The sequence below is a fragment of the Myxine glutinosa genome, chromosome 12 (genome assembly GCF_964187855.1).
Source record: "Myxine glutinosa chromosome 12, kmMyxGlut1.1, whole genome shotgun sequence".
Taxonomy (NCBI): Eukaryota; Metazoa; Chordata; class Myxini; order Myxiniformes; family Myxinidae; genus Myxine; species Myxine glutinosa.
In genome coordinates this window covers 113831964-113853756 of record NC_136272.1, presented here as the reverse complement: position 1 = coordinate 113853756, position 21793 = coordinate 113831964, and the positions used below count along the sequence as shown (strand labels likewise).

The following is a 21793-nucleotide window of genomic DNA, read 5'->3' as shown; positions in this document are numbered from 1 at the left end:
AATGGTGACAATCAACCATACAATCAAGATCTTAAGATGGTAACCTAGCTCAAACTCACGGCACCCCCAGGGACTGAAACAGAGCCCTTCTCAATGTCTCGAGAACACAATGGTGCTCCCGGCAGAGAGGCGATCAGGCGATGAGGCAGGTAAGAAGATGTAGGCAAGGCGGGGACCGTCACGTTGTCCCAGCCAACCACAATTGGCGGTGGAAAGAGGAATCCCAAAGACGCGATCCAAACGTGCACATACACCGTGCAGTTGCGAACCACACCGTATTCTTCAAAGGCCGCTGTCGCGCACACACATCCTCGGCAAACCACCGGAGTCCGGAGGGCGGGACCAGCGGACGCGGCTAAACAAGGTTCCGCGAACGACGCGCGAGGTCCCTGAAATGGCAGACGGCTCTTCCTCGAGCCGCAGCCTCGAGGCGAAGATTCTCCAGAATCTCACACCTGTACCTGGCTCCACAGGCTTTTCCACAACTCCAGTGATAACACCACTCACACGAGATTCCTTTCAAGGACTCAAAGTTCACTCGGCATGTACGCTCGACCACGCGAGGTACGGAGCTTTTACAAAACGCGTCGTTTTCCCTCTGCCTCACGCCCTCTTCTTCTTCGCTCGACCTCTTCCGGTGCACTATCCGATTTCCGGTGTCATTTTTATCATGAGCGCTTTTAAACGTTTTAACCACAATAACCCTTTCCCTTAAACCACAATAACCATAATACTTAGAACCAACAGTAATAAAAATAACAACAATAATTAGTGCCGAATCCGTAACACTTCCCCCCCTCAAGAAAGAAAGTTTGAACACAGCGAAAACTTTCTTTGTAGGCAAATTCTTGAAACCAACAAAAGTAAACTCACCACCCACATCAATTCTCATGGGCAACAATAATCAATTTTTCCCAAAAATAAAGCAACAAAACTCCCCACAACCCACAGGGATCTCCAAAGTTAATTCACTCTGGACAAAGTGTCAACAACGACATTGTCCCTGTCCTTTACAGGTTAAATTTCCCAGTTGGACTCCGTACTGCAAAGCCAAACTCCATCTCAGCACCCTCTGATTTTTTTTTTCTTAGTTTCTTTTGAATGAAGGTTAAGGGGCTGTGATCAAAATCCAAAGTCAAGCAAGTCTACAGCACTTTTCCCCGGGAGGCCGAGCTGAAAGCCAGGTTCCATGGTGGTTGGGTGGTGAGGCCTGGAAGTATTCACTACGTGTACACCTTTAGGAACGTGGAGTTCACGGTTAATCCGTGTCGGGAAGTTCACTACATGGACGCCTTTGGAAACGTGGCGTTCACGATTAATCCGTGTAGGAATCTTGGCTCGGCGGCTCCGCAGCATTCAGTGCTTCAACTTTTCCGAACTTTCATAATAATTATGGTGGGACCGCTTGTCACTGTAGTCACATGAATAGCGGTCTCCTTCTCGGCCACTACTCAGATAATCCTTCCTTCGGGAGCTGCCGAAACTCTGGGAGCCTCCCTAATAATATCGATTGCGGCCACCACCAAAACTACTATTCCGTTGTCCTCTTCTGTAGGCCCCACGACACCTATGAAATGCTTTCCCTACTGTTATGGTCCGACCCTCCAACTCCTTGCTATTCAGATCTTTTTCTGCATCTCTGGCGTCCTTGGAGTTTTCAAACATGACAAAGCCAAACCCTCTTGACTTTTGCGTTTCCCTGTCTTTTGCCAACCGCACTTCCAAATGCGGTCCATATTTGTTGAAGACAGAGGTCAGAACTTCTTCCTTTGTTTTGAAGTTCAGTCCACCTACAAATAACTTGCAACATTTGTCGCCCATCCCTAACTGGTGTGGTTATTTTCCCTACTGGGCTTTTTAACAACCATCGGGTTATCATAAACTTGACCACCGGCCAAATCATTCCCGACAACAACAGATACTCCCTCTACAGGAAGTGTCTTGTAAACCTACGGTAACCAGTCCTGACACCAAACGGATGGCATGAAGTGGAGCTCAAACACAGCCGCCAATCCCCTGTAAACGAACACTATCACCAGTTGCCGTCTCCTCTGACAAAGGCAAGATGCCTTCAAGCATTAAAGATTGATGTGCTCCTGTGTCCCTCAACACCCTAACCGGTCTCCGGTTAGTCGGGTCTCCACCCAGTGACACCATCCCCTCGGAAATAATAATAATAATAATAATACATTTATTTTATATAGCGCTTTTCAAGAAGCCCAAAGGCGCTTTGACATAGTACAAAAAAACAAGTGCAAAAAGACAAAAATCAACAGGTAAATAATCGAAGCAAAAGGAAGGAGAAGGAGAAGAGATAGTCAGGGGTTAAATGCTGTAGGTTAAATGTTGAATGCAGTGTTGAACAGGTGCGTCTTGAGTGATGTTTTGAATGTGGTGAGTGAGGAGGAGTCTCTGATGGTGTGAGGTAGTGAGTTCCAGAGGGTGGGAGCAGCGATGGAGAAGGCCCTGTCCCCCCAGGATCTGAATTTGGTCCGCATGGGGGGGGGGGGGGGAGGGGTCAGGAGGTTGGTACCAGCAGAGCGGAGGTTGCGGGTGGGAATGTGTCTGGAGAGGAGGTCAGTCAGTCAGGTAGGATGGGGCCAGGTTATGGAGGGCTTTGTAGGTCAAGAGGAGGATTTTGTACTGGATTCTCTGGGGGATGGGGAGCCAGTGAAGCTTGTAAAGGACGGGGGTGATGTGGTCACGGGTCCGGGAATGGGTGAGTAGACGGGCAGCAGAGTTCTGAATGTATTGGAGTTTATTGATGATTATTGAGGGTGAACCAAAGAGAGGCTGTTGCAGTCGTCCAGACGGGAGGTGATGAAGGCGTGGATGAGGGTTTCTGCAGCCGTGGAGGAGAGGGATGGACGGAGCCGGGCGATGTTTTTCAGGTGAAAGCAGGCTGTCTTTGTGATCTGTTTAGTGTATTTGTCGAAGGAGAGGGTTTGGTCGAAGATGACGCCAAGATTCCGGATGTGAGGGGAGGTGGATACTGGGAAACCGTCGATGTTGAGGACAATGTTATGGGTGGATTTGGTGAGCGTTTTTGGGGCAATGATGATTATTTCAGATTTATCATAGTTAAGTTTGAGGAAGTTGATTTGAAGCCAGGATTTTATTTCAGTGATGCAGTTTGTCAGGATAGAGTGGGTGGCAGTGGAGATGGACTTGATGGAGATGAAAAGCTGGATGTCATCGGCGAAGCAGTGGAATTGGAGACCGTGACGGCGGATTAAGTGACCAAGGGGGGGACAGGTACAGGATGAAGAGGAGGGGGCCAAGAACTGAACCTTGGGGGACACCTTGGGGGAGGGGAGCAGTGGGGGATTTGCAGTTATTGATGGAGATGAACTGGCGTCTGTCGGAGAGGTATGATTTGATCCAAGAGAGGGCAGTGCCGGTAATGTTAAAGGTGGTTTCAAGTCGGGTGAGGAGGATGGTGTGATTGATGGTGTCAAAGGCGGCGCTGAGGTCGAGGAGGATGAGAATGTTGAGGTTGCCAGCGTCAGAGGAGAGGAGAAGGTCGTTGGTGATTTTGAGGAGAGCAGTTTCAGTACTGTGGTTGGAGCGGAATCCGGATTGGAATGTTTCATACAGGTTATTGGCAGAGAGGTGATGTTTAAGTTGAGTGGCTACAGCGCGTTCCAAAACTTTTGACAGAAAGGGTAGATTGGAGATGGGTCTGAAGTTGTTTAGGGTGTCAGGGTTGAGTCCAGGTTTTTTCAGAATGGGGGTAACAGCAGCAATTTTGAGGGATGGTGGGACGATGCCTGTAGACAGGGAGGAGTTTATTGTTGCAGTGATAAGTGGAGAGAGAGCAGGAAGGGAGGCCTTGACAAAGCTGGAGGGGATGGGGTCAAGAGTGCAGGTGGCAGTTTTCATTCCTATGAGGAGTTCAGAGAGGTCAGTCGGGGAGACTGGGGAGAACTGAGACAGGGGTTGGCAGGATAAGGGGGGGGCAGGTGGTTTGAGGGGGAGCAGGTGTGGTGGTGGTTAAGCTGCTGTAGATGTTGTCAATTTTGCTTTGGAAGAATGAAAGGAAGGAGATGCAGTTGTCTACTGTGAATGACTGGGTGGTGGTGTCCAGGGGGCTGAGGAGTTTGTTTATTGCAGAGAAGAGTGCTTTTGGGTTTCCAGAGCCAGAGTGGGTAATTTGAGAGTAGTCGGCAGAGCGGGCGTGGGAGAGGGCATCTTTGTAGTGCTGCAGGTGGTCCTTGTAGGCTTGGGAGTGAATTGTGAGACGTGTTTTATTGCGGAGTCTTTCAAGTAGGCGAGCACGAGTTTTCATCAGGCGGAGTTCAGGGGTAAACCAGGGAGCAGAATGGGTGAAAGAAACTGTTTATGGTTTTTATAGGCGCAAGCTGGTCAAGGCAGGAGGAGAGAGTGTGGTTGTAGTAGTCAGTGAGGTCAGAAGGGGTGTGGAGGTCAACGAAGGGAGAAGTAGACATTTTTTCAGAGGGTGGATGAGAATGAGGTAGGTGAAAGAGCGTTTTGCTTACGGGATGGTTGGTAACCAAATAAATGGTTGGTAACCCTTTTGAGGGCGATTTCTCACATTGGCCATTGCATTCGGAGTTGTACTAGTCGAACTCCGCTCCTGATTTTCCTTTCCCAGAGCATAACAGTGGGACATCAAGTGTCCAGGTTTATGGCAAAAAGCGCAAGTAGGCCCGGAGTAAAACCTCGTGGTTTGTCTCAAGCTTCCCGGAGGATAAGTCTGCCTTGGAACTGGTGTCTTCAGATTTCTAGAAGTCGTGGTATCGGAGTGGTCCTCATAGTCATCTCGAGGTCGCCCCCATGAAGTTTCGTTCTCCGCCCCTGATGTACCATAGCTCCCCTGGCTGGGTCTAGGCGAGAAGTTAGGCTTGTGGAACCCCATCCTGTGGGTTAAGGCATAGTCATCAGCCATGGCTGCTGCCTCATACAGCTTTGGTACTTTCCTTTCCTCCAGATGAACTTTAATGTCCTCGTGGACACAGTTGGAATTCCTCCACCAGGATCAATTGTCGCAATAGTTCGAAGTCTTTCCCAACCCCTTTTGAATCGCACCACTTGTCAAACATGGTTTCTTTCATTCTGGCAAACTCCACATGGGTCTCACCCCCCCCCCCCCCCCTCTTCCTGGCATTCCGGAATTTTTGCCGGTAAGCTTCCGGGACCAATTCATAGGCTTTGAGAATGTTTTTCTTCACTATCTCATAATCTGCACATTGGTCAATCGGTAAAGCCGAATAAATATCTTGAGCTTTACCCACCAGAACACTTTGCACTAATATGGTCCAGGACTCCTCAGGCCATTTTAGCAGTTGAGCCCCTTTCTCAAAGTGTGAAAAAAAAATTGGCTACCTCCTTTTCATTGAAGGGTGGAACCAGCCTCTCATGTCTGCCAACATCCCAGGTGTTCTGACTAGTTGTCGAACCAGTTGGCATGGATGGTACCTCTCCTCGTTCTCTCATTAAATCCAGCTCCTTGGCTTTAATTTCCTGCTGAAGCGCCATTTCGTGTGCCTTTAACTCCCTTTCCGCTTTTTTCTCCTCTGCTTCGAGTTCCCTTGCAACTCTCCTTTCCTCTGCTTTCATCCTTTCTAACCTTTCCTGGAGTTCTCTTTCCTGTGCTGCTCTTCTTTCCTCGAGTTCTCTTGCAGCTCTCCTTTCCTCTGCTTTTTCCTTTCCTACCCTTTCCTGGAGTTCTCTTTCAACTCTCCTTTCCTCTGCTTTTCTTTCCTCAAGTTCTCTTTCCTGTGCTGCTTTTCTTTCCTCGAGTTCTCTTGTAGCTCTCCTTTCCTCTGCTTTTTCCTTTTCTACCCTTTCCTGGCTCTGCAATTGCATCTCCAGTTTCCGGAGCTCCACATCTTCTTGTTCCTCCGGTAACCAATCCAAGGCTACCTTTGTCCATGTTCCTAATCCCACCAGAGATTGTATCACCACTGTCTGCATCTCTGCCTTATTCATATTACTTCGGACCTCCAAGCTAAAATGTTTGGCCAATTTAAAGTTCCGATCTTAATAATGCTCTGAACTGTGCCTCACTCGGGGTCGCTGCAAACTTCCCTGCGTCAAACTCCATGGTGACTATTGTTAACACCTGTTAACCTTCACACAAGAAATCTTTAAAAAAAAAAAAAAAAAGTTTTTTTTTTGTGGAAAAATTTGGGAATGTTGGGAAAAGTTCCAAATTTGGGAATTCTGGGAATGTTAGGGAATTCTTTCCCGGACTACATTTAGGGAATTTTATATCCCGGACGAAGACCCAATTTCGAGCCCACGAGTTTCAATTGGACGAGCCCCCAATTTCTGTTACGGGGTCCTCCCCTATCCCCTGGTCTCGGTAAACCTCCGAACCCCGAGAGGACCCCCGGCAGAAAGATATGTAATTCTTTGTTGGAATCAATCTATAACGAAACCATCAATGAAACCATCAATGAAACCATCAAATGAAACAATCAAATCAATAATGAAACCACACCAATGGTTGTCAACGAATAAATAATATATTAAAAGCACACAAGAAGAACCATACAACAATGGTGACAATCAACCATACAATCAAGATCTTAAGATGGTAACCTAGCTCAAACTCACGGCACCCCCAGGGACTGAAACAGAGCCCTTCTCAATGTCTCGAGAACACAATGGTGCTCCCGGCGAAGAGGCGATCAGGCGATGAGGCGGGTAAGGAGATGTAGGCAAGGCGGGGACCGTCGCGTGGTCCCAGTCAACCCCAATTGGCGGTGGAAAGAGGAATCCCAAAGACGCGATCCAAACGTGCACATACACCGTGCAGTTGCGAACCGCACCGTATTCTTCAAAGGCTGCTGTCGCGCGCACACAGCCTCGGCAAACCACCGGAGGGCGGGACCAGCGGAAGCGGCTAAACAAGGTTCCGCGGACGACGTGCAAGGTCCCCAAAATGGCGGACGGCTCTTCCTCGAGGCGAAGATTCTCCGGAATCTCACACCTGTACCTGGCTCCGCAGGCTTTTCCACAACTCCAGCGATAACACCACTCGCACGAGATTCATTTCAAGGACTCAAAGTTCACTCGCCATGTACGCTCGACCACGCTAGGTACGGAGCTTTTACAAAACGCGTCGTTTTTCCTCTGCTTCATGCCCTCTTCTTCTTCGCTCGACCTCTTCCGGTGCACTATCCGATTTCCGGTATCATTTTTATCATGAGCGCTTTTAAACGTTTTAACCACAATAACCCTTTCCCTTAAACCACAATAACCATAATACTTAGAACCAACAATAATAATAATAACAACAACAAGTACACATACATTCAAAGTACACCGCCCCATGCCAAATAATTAAATATGCTGCAGCGCGGCATTGCCGGGGCGCCTCCGGCGCCCGGCAATACCGCAGTGCAGCTCATTGAGGCTGCATTGGGAGGGAGAGGTGTACACTAATTGATTGATTAATTGTATAATTAAAATCAATAAAAGATTATCACAAAATATTTTCATAATCAATTGGCTAATCGCATAACTAAACCACTAGTGCTTCATCCGAAGATGTATCTTTTAGAAATTTAATTAAATAAGTCATTTATAAAAAATTAAATAATTAATTGATTACTCAATAAATAATTAATCGATTAATCAATAAATACTTAATAGATGAAATGATTAATCAATAAATCAAAAATATCCTTGATAGCCACATCACTTGGTCACTCATGTCCAAATATTAGCTTCCCAGCTCAAAAGGTGCCTGAGATATTGGCCAAATGAGAAAGAAAATAAATAAATGATTAATAATGGAAATAAATAAATAATAATCATAAAAAAATTAAATTATTAATCAATTTGGTCAGAGAACACATAAATTACCACTATTTCATCAGAATCTGTAACTTTAAAAAAAAAAATTTTTTTGTCATTAATCGAATAATTAAATAATTAATCGATTAATTGATTAATTAATAAATCAAAAATATCCTTTGCAGCCAAATCACCTGGTCATTGGCATGTCCAAATATCAGCTTCCTAACTCAAAAGGTGCCTGAGTTAATAATGGTCAGAAGAGAAATGAAATTTAATTAATTAAATAAGTACTTAATTAAACGCTAATAATTAAATAACTCCTCAATTAATTGATTATTCAAAAAACAAAAAATACCGTATTTGACAAAGGACTTGCTCACTACTGTGCCGAAATTTCAGCTTCCTAGCTCAAAGGATGGCTGAGATATCGTCCGGACAACCAAGAAAGAAAGCAAGAAACCAGAGTGAAAACTGAGTACTCTCTTTCAGCGTGCGTCACTGCCGAGCCCCCTTTGGTGCCCGGCAATGACGATTTGCAATGCCTGGAGATGGCATAGGAAAGGAGCGGTGTACAATAATTAGTGCCGAATCCGTAACAGTAGTGATTTTCCTTTGAATCAAAAAGTACCGTTTCCGTTAACAAAAAGAAAAACTAATTTCAGTTTCATACTCTTTGGGTTGAGATGCTATAATCTCATATCCAACTCGCTATCCCCACATTCTTTCTTGGGGATTGCTACCCCCCCCACCCCCTTCCTTCCCCAAAGTTTTGATGGTCGTGTCAAATCCTCGGTGGTGCTTTTCCATCACAGCGCGTCCTTCAAAAGAGGTTTAATTTTTTTCACACATTTCTTTTGATGTTTTTCCAATTATTTCTGACTCTCGTCTATTTCAACGGTTTTCACCTTAGGCCAATGTCATGTGTCTCGCCCCACGGAGCTCGATTTATTATTTTTTTTTCATTTCATTTTTCACCGAATTTTCGGTATTGTGTAGCCAACTAACCTCACCTTACATTACTAGCTAATTAACCATCAAAAATAGTTTCTCCAAAGTTATGCGCATGCTCATGTGCTGGCCAAAGTTTCTCTCACCGGCGATCATATTTTCAGGGAATAGTTTCACCGAATTTTTAACAAAGGCGGGTGACTTTGAAGTCGACTTTCATTTTGACTGGGCTCTCCAATGATTGTTGAGTAATTTATTGTTTTTCTCCCTGCCTGTGGGACCAACTTCCACATTCTCTGCAATCTCATTCTTCCCTCCAGGTCTTAAAGACAGCTGTTTGGCACCATCTCAGATTATCCCCAATCTAAAACTGTGATCTTTTCTACCCTCGTTAACTTTTCCCCATTGCTCCTCCTTCCAAATTTCCAGTTTTCCCTCCTGAAAGTTTCCTTTTGTATCCATCTTGTCCACCATATGCATTGACCCTCCCCACACCCATTGTTTGTCCAAGTCTGCTTCTATCTTGACCTTCAACTCTGATGTTGGTGTTTCCTCCCTCTCTCTACTGTTATTACCCTCGCCAGAGGGGAGGGTATTGCATTTGAGTCCGTTTGTTTGTTTGTTTGTCTGTCTGTTTGTTTTTTCCGCACAGAATAAATATGATTTTCTCTGCAACCGTTGGTCCGATTGACAGGAAATTTCCACCATAGGCGCAACTCCACCTGTATAATTTTTTAATGATAATTATGACGTTATAGATCACGCGGTTTGGCCGCCATCTTGGAAAAACCGAAAAACCTTGCACCTCCATATCTCCAAAAGTGCTGAATAGAAAAAATTGAGACATGGCTCATTTTAAAGAACACTCCATGGGGAATAAAATATGTTAACGATGTCATAGGTGCCTCCATTATGACGTCATAATTAGACAAGTACAAAACTTCATCCGATCAAGATGAAATTTCTTGAGCGTAATGTAGGCATAAATTGGCGGAGAAAAAAAAAGAAGATTTAATCGGTCACGTGGTTCGGCAGCCGTATTTGTTTCAACACAAAAGCCTTAAAAACCACTGAAGACACATCCTGGTGAGGGTCTGCAATCTCCGATTGCTCTTTCTAGTTTTTGTTATGTTGCCCTGATCCGTTCAGTGTACTAATTCTAGCTCTTCTACGAGCCTCGACTATGTATACAAAAAAAACAGACGTAGTTATGTTCAACTCTGAATGTCGATGGTATGCTTTGTGCATAAAATTGCAAAAAAAAAATGTATTACTACTTTTCCAATTTATGCTGTCAGAATTATGTCTGTCAACAATGGCACACAACATCAGACAATCAGATAACATTCATTCAGACAACATTCATTCAGACAATTAGGTGAATGTTTTATTTGCAATCCGACCTAATCTTGACTTTTTCTGCAATTTACTACTTTACTCCTTTCTTTGTTTCCTCCCCCTCCTTCCCCCCCCCCCCCCCCCCACCCTCAATGTCAGAATCACTAGTCTGTTTCAAATCGTGAATTCCGGCCGCTTTTCGCGATTGTGGAAAATCTATGGCTCTACCCGTGGCTCGTGTGGCGTCCAGCTGAATGAATTGTTAATTCTTTTTCATAAATTTGTAATGTGGCATTTCATTGAAAATGTCAAAACTAGAGAAGAGACCAAGGACTGATGAGGAGTTCGTGTCAAGCATAGAGTATGAGAAGACTGGTCATGCTCGTATCTTTTAGGTGTCCTGGCTCTCAAATCAACATTTGAAAACGTGGCTTCAGTATGATTCCCAGAGCAAACTGATGTTCTGTTCTGTTTATGAAATCCATTCTTCACCAGATCAAGTTCTTGACAAGGGTTGCCCCTCTCAGGATAGAGAGTTTTACAACCCCTACCAGGCCCACGCCAGCCAGGCTACCATGATGTCCCAAGCTGAATTGGGAACTACTCCAGTTGAAAGAGCAGTGAGAAATATGAATGACAAGGCTTTTGAAAAAAGCTGGGAATAAGGCAGGGGTCTTTCAGTCAAAGTAGTTAATGCATGGAATGGTCGGTCTCCCTATAAAGGTAGTAGCAGCAGAAGCAGTAGATATGTTTAAATCGGAATTAGATCGGTTTCTAGAAGCATTGGGGATATAGGGGTAAAGGTCCTGTCGGTAACTTTTGTGTGGATGGATGGTAGTATCTGGTTTTGGTATAGCACACTGTGGTGGACCGAATGGCCTGCCCCAAAGTCTTTTGCATATCCTTGTATTGACAAACTTAAGTGTTCTGTTCAGGACCTGCAATTCCATTGCTGAACAATTTTGTTCTGTGTATGCGGCCGATTTGGCTGTTATGTTGTGGCAGAGAGTAAGCGGGAAATGCAGGTGCTGCTGGAGGAAGTGGAAGGAGGCGTTTGGGAAACATGAACTGAACACGAGTTTGGAGAAGACAGGTGTATAGGTCAGGCTGCAGAGAAAATAATTGAATATCAGGTTCAGGGGAAGGAGATCAGACAGGGAAATAGGTTTGAGTATCTGATGGAGATGGAGACGGAGACGGAAAAAAATATCAAGTACATTGAAAGGTAAAGTTCTTGTCTTGTATGGCACTGACAGAGACAACAACAGATGCTGCAGTTTTGTGAGAACTGGATCAGGAGGATTGAGGGAGTAAGGAGGATGGATGAACTTAGTGCGGAGATGGTGTGCAAGTAAGCTTGATGGGGAGATTGGTAAGGAGTGGGCAGGACTCTCAAGCTGCAGATGGGGGAAGAGAAAATGGCAGAGAGCGGGTCGGTTGAGTGAGCAAGGTAGGAGGTAAAGGTCGATCGCTCTTGAGATGGGAAGATTGTGTGAGGAGGGATATCATTAAAGTGGGCATTGTTGGAGATTGTTGGCTATGGACAGTGGGATGTGGAAGAGTATCGTGGTCAAGGCATGGGAGAATAATGGTACCAATGGACCTCACTCCTTATAAAAGGGAAGGGAAGGGAAGAAGTAGTGCCGGTGACTTCAACTTTTTTTGCCTTTTTCTTTTCCTTTTCTTTTCTTTTTATGTTTCTTTTTCTTTTTCTTTTCTTTTTATTTTTATTTTTATTTTATTTTTATTTTTATTTTTTAATGCCCCGGTGTCTTACACTTTTTATGCCTCCACCGACGAAGTCCCCGGAGGCATTATGTTTTCGGGTTGTCCGTGTGTCCATGATAGGTTTTCGTTTCCACGATAACTTGATAACTTAAGAATGGCTGAAGGGAGCAAAGTCAAACTTGGTACAAGCATGTGTAATGATGTAAAGATAAACAGATTAGATTATGGGGTCATGAGGTCAGAGGTCCCTTTAGGTAAAAACAAGTCAGGAGACGACGATGGTTCACGAGCGAGCGGTATTCAATGACAAAGGTTAAAACCGACATTGAATATATACTGACACACTTTGAAAACGCAAAACGGACTTTGGATGCAATAATATGACAAACAACTAGTGGAACTGAAAGGTGTCTACTATGGAAGGAAAACAGGTTAATCAGTCGACAAACCACAAAAAAATATTGTCCTGACAGCAATCCCATAAGATGGCACACGTCATCAAACAGTCCCACCCTCCACCTCAAAGTCAGTATCTGTTGTGTCCACCATTTGCACGTGCACAAGTCTGATAGTGGCATCAGGGATGTTCCTCCACTCATTCTGTAATGCCTGACCCAACGCAGCAACGTTGTGTGGTGGCGGCTGACGTCGGCGTACACGTCGCCCTAACTCATCCCAAAGGTGCTCGGTAGGGTTTAAGTCTGGGGACAAAGCTGGCCAATTGTTAGGGTTAGGGTTATACAAAGTTGCGTTTTCAAAGTGTGTCAGGATGCATTTTCAAAGTGTGTCAGTATACAGGGTGAATCAAAAGTAGCGCCCGATTTCTGTTTTTCCAGCTGTCAGATTCTTTCTGGGATGTCATGTTGTTAATAATTGTCTTGCAGATAATTAATTTTCTTAATTTATTTATTTTTGTTTTGCAGGTTATTGCTGAGAGTTTGGAAAGTTACTGAATTTGCACCAAATTGAACCATGAATTACCTTTCAATGAACCAACGCATTGCGGCTGTGAAACATTACTACAAATGTAATGAACAACCAACGATGGCGGCACGCCGTTTGGCACAGGAATTCGATATTAACCCACCCCAGGGAAGAAACATACGATTGATTGTCGCGAAATTTGAAGCAACAGGGTCAGTAGCCACTGCAAAGAAGTCCTGTCGTCCGAAAACGGCAACGAATGTAGCTAAGGCTGAAGAAGCCATCAGGAGACTGGAACAAAGTAAAAAAGAACAAATAATTTTCCCCCGAATAAATGGTTAAACATGTCATTCATTTATTTCTACCTTCTTGTACACTGCAATACAAATGGCAAACAATCAACTGACAGAAATATATATATAAAAACAGAAATTGGGCGCTACTTTTGACTCACCCTATATATAAATAGGAATGTATTATCTGTTATGAGACTAGTTAGCTACACAATACCGAAAATTCAGTTATATTGCGACAACTTTGAAAATTTGACCTTTGTGACCTTTAAAGGTCGAAGATTCTGAAATTTGTTGGAAAACTTGTATTTCATGATGTATGTGATAATGTAAAAACATGTACGACATTTCCCCCTATCAGGAAGCGAACAATGTAATAAAACCATCAAAAATCGACTTTTCTAAATTTCGTGACCTTGTGACCTTGACCTTGGGGCGAAAATGAAAAAAATCGAGCTCTGTGGGGCTAGACACATGACATTGGCCTAACCAAATACCGAAACCCCTGTCAGATTCCACCAAACCCCTGGGAGACGATGTAGCTTGAAATCGATTACCCCCTAAAAATACATCTTTTTTGGGCGTGGCTCCGCCCACAATGGGCGCAATACGCCCACTCTAGGCAGGACACAACTAGATCATGATACCAACCTCCCACCCAAGTTTCATCAAGATCGGATGATATCATCGGGTAGTTATGCTGCGGACAGACAGACAGACAGACACCCATGACTAATATAGTGGTCACTCTGTTTGATAACTCGTGAACCAATTATGTTACTGTGCTAACTTGTGAACCAGTGATTGAATTTTGACCACACTTGGTACAAGTATAAATTATGATGTAAATATGAACTGATTCGATTTTGGTGTTGGAGGTCATGTCAGGTATAAATGTGATACTTGAGAACTGCTAAATAGATTTAAATCAAACTTAGTTGATTTGTGCTAGAGTTCTGTTTGCAAAATGCTGTTTGCAAACTTAGTTGATTTGTGTAATGATGTAAAGATATACTGTTGCTCGAGTGAGATGTGCATGGAAGAAGTTTCGGGAACTGAGTGGCGTGCTGATTAGGAGGGGAGTGTCATTGAAGCTGAAGGGAAAGGTGTATGCTGCATGTGTGAGAAGTGTTATGATTTATGGGAGCAAGACATGGGTAATGAAGGTAGAGCAGCAACGAAGGCTGGAAAGGGTGGAAATGCAAATGGTTCGGTGGATGTGTGGCGTATCGTTGAGAGAGAGAGGAAGACAAAGGATGAATTGCGAAAGATGATGGGGTTAGAGCCTGTGATGGATACTGTGAAGAGAAACAGGTTGAGATGGTTTGGTCATGTGTTGAGGAAGGATAAAAGTGACTGGTTGAGAAGAGTGATGGAAATGAATGTAGAAGTAAGTAGAGGACGGGGAATAACGAGAAAGACTTGGCTAAAGGTGGTGGAAGAAGAAATGCGGGCAAGAAATGTGGGTGGGTATTCCTGGGACCCTTGGGAGTAAAATAGGCTATATTGTTTTTCCAAATTTTTCAATTTTCCAGTTTTTCCAAACACGATGGAATAATATTTACCAATATGATATGAACAGTGATGTGGTTTTTGTTGAAATTCTACAAATACTGTTTATTCTACGTACCAGGGTGAGAGTAGATCGACTCCTGACAAACTCTTCCTATATAAACGTGCGGCTCCGAAATAACATGGCAGCGTGTGCAAAGCGACTGAGAAACAGGTGTAGCGGCCGCTTCCGTGTTACAGATTCGGCGCGCACTCTTCACACATAAACGTGTGACTGAGAAAGACGTGTAGCGGCCGCTTCCGTTTTGCAGAATTCAATCTTTTTTCAAAATGGGCGCCATGTACTGTTTAGATTTTGATGATTTGCGTGTGATATGATTCAACGGATGTTTATATGAATCGTTTAAAATAAAAAAAGCCTTCAATTTCTGATATTTTGCCTTTTCATTTTGGCTTCCCAATTGAAGCCCCGCCCATAGGGCGGGTACCGTTGCTAGTTTTAATAATTATGTGTGTGCGTGCCTATGTTGTAGACACTTCAAGCTTCGTAGATCGTCTGTTTGAGGTTCTTAATAGCAAATCGTACTTGCCTCAAGCGCCATGTGCACAGCCAGATGTTCCGAAGATCGAAGTGGCACCTACACGTGTGGAAAAGGATGATAAGAAGGACGAGGTAAGTTTCATTGGACAGTTACACATGGCTCCCATTATTATTTTTCTCATGAAAAAGCTGAAATGCTTTGTTTTGTGACGAACTGTGCAGACTACAAAACTAAAGCTATCAGATAAATGTTGGGGTGGATGAAATGATGCGAATTTGGTTGCTTGTATTTGTGTTCTCCTTTGAGTAATGCCCATTGTGACGTAACATCTTAGTTTCTCTTCTTCGTTCACATGCAGCACAAGGCTGTGGGGTAGCATCATTATCTGAGAGTGCGGCTGTGCTGCTGACGCAGTGCCCTCTGCTGGTTAGGGCAGGAATTTGCGATTTGTACCAGGGCGCTGGCGATAGCTTGCCTACTCTTTGCGAAGGACACCGTGGGATCTTTGATGGACACCAACGAAACGAATGCTGGCAGACGGGGATGCCTGTTTAACATCTATCCGAGGGACGGCTCGCACATTGTTGAATCACCCTGCCTGTGAAACATCGGGATGACTGTTTATAATTGGGTTGGGATTCAAACCCAAGCTAGATTGCTCGGAAGCGAGTGTGCATGCCTTTAGGCCACTGTGTCAGTCAGCCCTTTGTTTCTCTAGAAACAACCATGAAACTTTGTCAACCCTCGACTCTGATTCTGCAACTGGACCTGACGGCATCAGCCCACGGGTCCTAAAATCCTGTTCTTCCGCTCTTTCACTCCCTCTCTCTGTTCTCTTCACCCTCTCTTTTGCTCAAGGTCATCTGCCATCTGCTTGGAAATCAGCCAACATCACCGCTTTGCACAAAAAAGGTGCAAAAACAGATCCTAGCAACGACAGACCAATCAGCCTTCTCCCAATTATCAGCAATGTCATGGAATCCATCATTGCTTTGGATATGAAATCTTTCCTCTTCTCCAATGGCTTGATCTCTGATCATCAATTTGGTTTCAGACCTGGTCACTCTACTCTGGACATGCTGCTTCTGCTTTCTCAACAATGGATGGAGGTCCTCAATGCCAAACAGGAAATTAGAGCTGTCTCCCTTGACATATCACGTGCCTTCGATACGGTCTGGCACCCTGCTCTGCTCACCAAACTCTCCTCCTTTGGTATCCATGGAAATCTCCACGCATGGCTGGCGGACTTCCTCTCTAGTCATCGTCAACGTGTGGCCCTGAATGGGTTTCTCTCATCTCCTCTTCCTGTTCAGGCTGGAGTTCCCCAAGGCAGTGTTCTGGGCCCTGTGCTTTTTCTGGTCTTCATCAATGATCTCTGTGACTCTCTTGAAAATCCTCTCTATCTCTTTGCTGATGACTCTACTCTCTGTCGCTCCATTCCTCATCCCTCAGATCGGCAGTCTGCAGCCTCCTCACTCTCTGCAGACCTGGACAAAATCACAGACTGGGCAAACAAGTGGAACATGTCTTTCAATCCTGACAAATCTCACACTCTTACGATGTCTCTCTGAAAAGACCGACTGGACAACCCTCCCATCCACTTTCTGAATAATCCTCTCCAAGAAGTTCTGTCACTCAAGCTTTTGGGTCTCACTATCTGCCATGATCTTTCCTGGGAAAACCACATTTCAAATCTGGCCTCCAACGCCAGTCGCCGACTGGGCATCCTCCATCATGCGAAGTCCTTCCTTGGCACACCTGAGCTCCTCACCACATACAAGGCTTTCATCCGCAGCTCAATGGAATACTGCTCTCCCCTCTGGGCTGGTGCTCCTGCCTCACACCTAGCTCGTCTTCACGCTGTTGAAACCAAAGCGTTCAGAATCATTGGAATCTCCCGCGATGAAGCTAACTCCAAGGGCCTTTCACTCACTCACCGCAGGCAGGTTGGTGGTCTTTCCGTCTTCTACCGACTCCTCTCTGGCCTTGCCCCCCCCCCTCTCCCCCCAGCTCTCTCTGGCTCTGTCCCCCAAATATTCCTATAGGTTGCACAAGATCTGCCTGTAACCCTCTTATGGTTAAACTGCCAAAATCAAGACTCTCTGCTCACCTTCACTCCTTCATTCCTCTTTTCTCCCGCCTCTGGAACAAAAACTCCCTCACTCTCTTCAATCCCACTCCACCCTCCAGGTCTTTAAAACAGCTGTTCACCACCGTCTCTTATCTTCCCCCATCCAAAACCTTGATCTTTTCTACCCCCGCTAATTTCACCCCAAATCCACCTTTTTGAAATACCAACTTCTGTCCTGGAAGTCCTTGGTGTCCTTGTGTTTTATACTTCTCCCACCCCCTCTGTCCCAGGGTGGGAGAACCCTTCCCACGCCATAACCCCTTCCCACGCCTCCTCCCCCCAAGCCCTCTCCCTCCCACACTTCTCCCTGCTCTCAAATGTTGTGTTTGTGTGCTTGCCCTTCTCTCCCCATCTTGTCTTCCGCTCCCTCTTTTTATATATTTTGTTTGTCTGTTTGATATGTTTGTGAAATAAATGTTAGCTCTTTCACGAGCCTCGATTCTGTATACAAAAAAACCCCCCAAAAAAACCTGTATTATTTTATCCTTTGTATATGCATCATTCTCTTCCACCTCCTGTCTGCGTATGAACCCGTGTGTGAAATCCACCATCATAGAAATGTTTGTCTTTCTTTTCTGATTTGTAGTGATAAGCCTTGCACATTATATGCTGCAGTTATTTATTTTTTTTGTACACATAATCGAGGCTCGTGAAAGAGCTAACATTTATCACACAAACAAATCAAACAGACAAACAAACAAAGTATATAAAAAGGGGAGCGGTAGACAAGATTGGGAGAGAAGGGGAAGCAAAACATTAACACAACATTTGTGAGGGACATCGGGAATGTGTGGGAGGGAGAGGGCTTGGAGGGAGGCGGCGTGGGAAGGGGGGGGGGGGTGGGAGAAGTATAAACACAAGGACACCAAGGACTTCCAGGAAAGAAGTTGGTATTTCAAAAAAGAGGATTTGGGGTGAAATTAGCAGGGGTAGAAAAGATCAAGGTTTTCGATGGGGGGAGATAAGAGATGGTGGTGAACAGCTGTTTTAAAGACCTGGAGGGAGGAGTGGGATTTAAGGGAGTGGGGGAGTTTGTTCCAGAGGCGGGAGAAAAGAGGAATGAAAGAGTGAAGGTGAGCAGAGAGTCTTGATTTTGGCAGTTTAACCATAAGAGGGTTACAGGCAGATCTTGTGCAACCTATAGGAATATTTGGGGGACAGAGCCCAGAGAGAGCTGTAGGAGCAAGGCCGGAGAGGAGTCGGTAGAAGACAGAAAGACCACCAACCTGCCTGCGGTGAGTAAGTGAAAGGCCCTCGGAGGTAGCTTCATCACGGGAGATTCCAATGATTCTGAACGCTTTGGTTTCAACAGCGTGAAGATGATCTAGGTGTGAGGCAGGAGCACCAGCCCAGAGGGGAGAGCAGTATTCCATTGAGCTGCGGATGAAAGCCTTGTATGTGGTGAGGAGGTCAGGTGTGCCAAGTGATAAACCTTGCACATTTTATGCTGCAGTTGTAACAAGTATTATAATTGTGCGGTTATAAAAATTATAATGCTCATCCAGATCCTTCATTCATCAAGGTTCTTTCCCTGGTTTGCATCTTGCTTCAGAAATAATTATTTGTTTTGAGTGTTTGTCAACCGTCTCTTGAAATGATCTCTGAAATCTTCAGAAAATCACAAATTATACCTTTTAAGGCCATCATGTTTTCGGTCAAAATGTTTTCAAACCAAGATGTTTCCTCAACCTCCAGAAAGCCGTTAAATACGCTGTCAAAAGAGAATTGACCTCTTCTCCCTTGAGGAAGCTAATGATGTCCCTGTAACCGGTGAGAATAGTGGAATTGCTGTTGATATGGCTAGGAAAAATATAATTTAACCCTAATGAAGGTGAAGGCCCCAACCATTGGTGATGCTCTGTGTGCACACCTTTCATAATCATTTGTTGCATGTTTTGCTCATTTCCTTTTCATAATCCCTGTCTTGTACATAAATCTATGTTTATCCCCACACATAAATTTGACTTTGCCTCCTCTCCCTCCTCCCCTCCGGTTATTCCTTGCCGATTGTCATGGCATTCCCTACTGGCCAATTTTCAAGTGCAGGTTCATCATACTCCTTGTTTTCCATGGGAGTACCCAAGATTAACAACCATCAAATCCCTGTTGGATAAATTATCCAAGTTTCCCATCCAGATTTTTGTTTGCCTGAGGCAGCATCACTGATGCGGTATTGCTGAAACGGCAGAGGCCTTTGGTGGATTTCCTTTGTAGAAATGTTTAGAATCCAACTGTTACATAAGGTGGGTGTCCTGTTGCCATCAAACTGATTTTGGCAAATGTATCAGCAGGATCTAACCGAGTTTTGCTGGGTTTTTGTGTAACAAAAGGCATGTGTGTGCATGTAGCTGGCTTGTGTTTGACTGTGCATGTTTTGCAGCAGCAGCAACAACAACAACAACAACAACAGCTTGTACTGCCACAATCTCAGGAGGACGATCGTGATGGTAGGAGAGTAGGAGGTGTACATCGGAAAAGCCACAGTCCCAAGCAGCTGCTTGGAACAGGACCTCGAGACAACCGGTTTGTAACGTACCCCATGGTCTGGTCAAATGTACATACCGTCCTTGTGCCTTTTACTACTTGCCTTTTTTCGAGGTTTTTTTTGTGATGTTAGATGATCAAATATATCAATGTTGGAAATATCAATTTCAGTTACTTTTGCCCGAAAATCAAATGAGAAAATGTAGTGCAGTTTTCGATGAAAAGTAATAATTAAATGATGGTCTAATGTGAGAAACTGTGCCTGCATTCCAGAGGTTGGGGGTTCCAAATTGATTGAAGGCAGCACGATTAAAGATTTGCATTCTAAATGTCTGTATTTTAAGCTTCCCTGAGGAAAAACTACCATGTTGTAATCATAGTGTCAAAACAAAACGACTCATCTGGCTTGCTAATGACCTTCAGCAAAGGGGTTGGGGAGTGAGCAATCTGCCAGCTCTGCTTCGTCTGGTTGGTATGTGATGTCGATGCACACTTCATGGTTTGCTTCGCAACTTAAAGGCAACTGAGATTGGGAAATAAACTCTTTCAAAAAATATAACTTGCCCAAAACCCGGCTAGCCAAATATAAGACAAATTGAGACTTTCTGCGAAATAGGAAATGGACGGAGTAGGTATCAGTTTTGTTTATTTGAACTGGCAGGTGATCGGAAATGCCCTTTTCTTTTTCTTTTCGGGTTTGCAGAATACGCGAGGACAAGCGCAGGGATGAGCGCTCCCGACGTCGTGACTACGACCGGTTTTCCCGTGATAGTCGCGACCCCAGAGAGGTGCGGGATGGGAGGGATCGTGAGCCACGTGATGAGAGGGACTGCCGTGATCGAGATCCTCGAGATCCTCGAGAGTCTCGCGACGGGCGAGAACACAGGGATGGGCGAAGCAGGGAATACCGGGAACGTTATGAGCGAGAGAGACGACGTGTTCGGAGTAGAACTCACAGCCGCTCACGGAGCCGGAGTTGGGAGCGGGAGCGTGTCCGTGATGGAAACAGAGAGCCAGGTAAAGATGCTGTGCGAGGTCTTGGCCGAGAGACAGTCCGAGAGGCCTGCAGGGATGTGGGAAGAGAACCAGGGAGAGATATTGGGCATGAGCCTGGAAGAGAAATGGTACGGGAACCTGGTGGTGGAAGGGAGATCGGAAGAGATATTGGGCGAGAACCTGGCAGGGAACAACACTCGAGGCCAAATCAAGGTATGTTTCACGTATATATTCCACGATATATATTCAGACCGATATATATATATATATATATATATATATATATATATATATATACACACAGTGCCTCTAAAGCCTCTAAAGGTGGTTTTTTTTTATTCAGAAAGTATTCAGACCTCTTAACTTTTTTCACATTTTGTTATGTTGCAGCCTTATGCTGAAATCGTTTAAATTCATGTTTTCCCCTCATCAATCTACACTCAATACCCCATAATGACAAAGACAAAACAGGATTTTAGAAAGTTTTGCAAATTTATTAAAAATAAAAAACTGAAATATCACATTTACATAAGTATTCAGACCCTTTGCTATGACACTTCAAATGTAGCTCAGGTGCCTCCCATTTCTCTTGATCATCTTTGAGATGTTTTTACACTGTGATTGGAGTCCACCTGTGGTAAATTCAATTGATTGGACATGATTTGGAAAGGCACAGACCTGTCTATAAAAGGTCTCAAAGCTGACAATGCATATCAGAGCAAAAACCAAGCCATGAGGTCGAAGGAACTGCCTGCAGAGCTCAGAGACAGGATTGTGTCGAGGCACAGATCTGGGGAAGCCTACAAAATAATTTCTGCTGCATTGAAGGTTCCCAAGAGCACAGTGGCCTCCATAATTCTTAAATGGAAGAAGCTTGGAACAACCAGGACTCTTCCTAGAGCTGGCCTCCCGGCCAAACTGAGCAATCAGGGGAGAAGGGCCTTGGTAATGAGGTGACCAAGAACCCGATAGTCACTGGCTGAGCTCCAGAGATCCTGTGTGGAGATGGCAGAAACTTCCAAAAGGACAACCATCACTGCAATACTCCACCGATCTGGGCTTTATGGCGGAGTGGCCAGATGGAAGCCAAACAGTTCAATCTTGGTTTCATCAGACCACAGAATCTT

At 44.7% G+C, this 21793-nt stretch overlaps 1 protein-coding gene across 3 annotated transcripts in view; it reads left to right on the top strand.

Moving 5' to 3' along the window:
* LOC144888386 (RNA-binding protein 26-like) overlaps positions 1-21793 on the top strand; it is an 81363-nt gene that overhangs the window by 20200 nt on the left and 39370 nt on the right. For 2 of the 3 annotated variants that reach the window (XM_078766240.1, XM_078766239.1), the window contains exons 3-5: positions 15047-15186; positions 19567-19709; positions 20374-20879. In XM_078766240.1, coding sequence (XP_078622366.1) covers positions 15047-15186; positions 19567-19709; positions 20374-20879 — 789 coding nt within the window. The remainder of the gene's footprint in view (positions 1-15046; positions 15187-19566; positions 19710-20373; positions 20880-21793) is intronic. The other variant, XM_078766241.1, reaches the window with a different exon arrangement.